Source organism: Octopus bimaculoides, chromosome 11, assembly GCF_001194135.2.
Source record: "Octopus bimaculoides isolate UCB-OBI-ISO-001 chromosome 11, ASM119413v2, whole genome shotgun sequence".
NCBI classification, from domain to species: Eukaryota; Metazoa; Mollusca; class Cephalopoda; order Octopoda; family Octopodidae; genus Octopus; species Octopus bimaculoides.
Genome location: NC_068991.1, coordinates 7,846,439 through 7,848,872, shown reverse-complemented (window position 1 = coordinate 7,848,872; position 2,434 = coordinate 7,846,439). Strand labels below are relative to the sequence as shown.

General features: G+C 38.0%; 1 protein-coding gene across 1 annotated transcript in view; it reads left to right on the top strand.

Moving 5' to 3' along the window:
- The window catches only part of LOC106874869 (calcineurin-binding protein cabin-1), a 39,671-nt gene extending 37,846 nt beyond the window's left edge, over positions 1–1,825 (top strand). The window contains exon 38 of the mRNA XM_052971504.1: positions 847–1,825. Coding sequence (XP_052827464.1) covers positions 847–1,134 — 288 coding nt within the window. The 3' untranslated portion in view covers positions 1,135–1,825. The remainder of the gene's footprint in view (positions 1–846) is intronic.
- Positions 1,826–2,434: the final 609 nt, after the last annotated feature.

The following is a 2,434-nucleotide window of genomic DNA, read 5'->3' as shown; positions in this document are numbered from 1 at the left end:
GCTCTTTTAGCTGCTATTTCTGAACTTCGGTATATGGTGAAGCAAATATTTGCTAATCCCTTAATTATGTTTATAAATATATATGAGCTTTTAAATAAGTTCTCCACCAATAATGGTGCTTTCATACCGATGGGCTTGGTAAAAATTATTAATTGATTTATTAATTAATAAATTGATAATCCTTTACCCTTTTAATTTGTAATATATATATATATATATATACACGATGGGCTTCTTTCAGTTTCCGTTTACCAAATCCACTCACAAGGCTTTGGACAGCCTGAGGCTATAGTAGAAAACACTTGCCCAAGGTTCCACGTAGTGGGACTGAATCTGGAACCATGTGGTTGGTATGCAAGCTACTTACCACACAGCCACTCCTGCGCCTATCTAAAAATTCAAATAACTTTTTAACCAAATAAGTTTGTTAGCTTTTGATCTTAAATCAGCTTCGTTATATTTTTTTTTAATTTCTCAATTTTTTTTAAAACTTCATTGATTATACATTTTGATCACTTTCCAAATTATAGTGTTTTTAACAAAGTTATGTCCATAATTGATGTTATCTCAGGACAAATACCCCAGTAACTGACCTATCAACAGTGTTTATACATTAGGTGTGATACGTAGATGTCTGTTTTAATCTTTTTTTTTTTAATTTACAAAGGAGGAGTCACAAAAAGACAAATTAATATTTTTATGACAGTAATTTGTTTCAGTGATACTTTACCAGTTCTCTTATAGATGGCTGGAAAGTATTGATGGTCAACTGTTTTCCATGTGTCTGGTTAAAGTTACTGATTTTTTTCACAGTATTACAACGATTAACAAAGATAATTTTGTTTACTAAAACTTTCCAATTTCAGGAAATACCTCCGTGACGCTGAGCGTGTCTGTTTGTCCCAGCTGGCCTATGAGTATGCTCTTGATACTGTAGAATTACAACTAGAAGATGTGCTGGAGAGCGATAGTGAACGGCAAATTAAATTTCTCTTGGAAGTCTACAAAATTTGGTGTCATGGCGTCAATAAAGTATACTTGCATGTGGAGAGAACTAATGATATTTTCCTTGATGTGTTCCGTGTCATTATGAAAAATGCGGTTGGTATTATAGATATTATAACCTTTTTTTGATATAGACACTAACCACTGAACTATGCACAATATTATTAAAAAAAAAAAAAAGGACACCATTAACTGAATTCTCTTCAGTGTGGTGCACCTACCATCTCCTGCTAGCATGGACAAATCAGGTGGAAAAACTGATTACTACACAATGAGATTCCACACGATGAGATTCCACACAGTTGCCATTTACCAAATTTACTTATTCATTGGTTGTCCCAGGGCTATAATAGACGACACTTGCCCAGGTGCCATGCAGTGGGACTGAACCCAAAACCACTTGGTTGCAAAGCAAGCTTCTCAATCACATAGCCATTACACTGTGAACATGCTGGGGCAATGCCTTGAAGGACTTTAGTCAAACAAATCAATCCCAATTCTTATTTTTTTTAAAGCCCTGTACTTATTTTATCAGTCTCTTAAGTCAAACTGCTAAGTTACAGAGATGTAAACACACTGATACCAGTTGTCAAGCAATGGTGGGGGCAAACACAGACACAAAGTCACATGTATCTATGGTAGGCTTCTTTTAGTTTCCATCTGCCAAATCTACTCACAGGGCTTTGGTTGGCCTAAGGATATAACAGAAGACGCTTGCCCAAGTGTTATGCAATGGGACTCAAACTTCTTACCACACATCCACACAAATGCTAATTTAACCCATTAGTATTTAAACCGGCCATATCCGGCCTAAATAATCTACAGGGTGTCCACAAAGTCTGGGTACATGGGGATTAACACATACTTTAAGAAATTATTTCTTATATTTAATTGTTTATGTTATGATTTTATTTACTTCATGTACCCAGACTTTGTGGACACCCTGTACTTCCTTTATGTTCTAACTGGCCAGATCTGACCTTTTACACCTCCCTTACAATGTCGTTCAAAAAATATACAGTCACATCATATAAATCTTGAAATTACAAGATAATCCATGATTAACTCAAAGCAATGTAGATAAATAAGCGAACATTAGAAGCATCAGTTGTGGCGTGCAAGAGAGACGATTGCGCTGGTATGGACATGTGGTGAGAATGGAGGAGGATAGCTGCGTGAAAAAGTGCCACACCCTAACAGTTGAGGGAACCCGTGGAAGAGGTAGGCCCAGGAAGACCTGGGCTGAGGTGGTGAGGCAAGACCTTCGTACATTGGGCCTCACCGAGGCGATGACTACGGACCGAGACCTTTGGAAATGGGCTGTGCGTGAGAAGACCCGGCAAGCCAAGTAAGATCGTTGCCAGTGCCCCTGGACTGGTTCTTGTGCGGGTGGCACATGAGATGCACCATTTTGAGCGTGGCCGTTGCC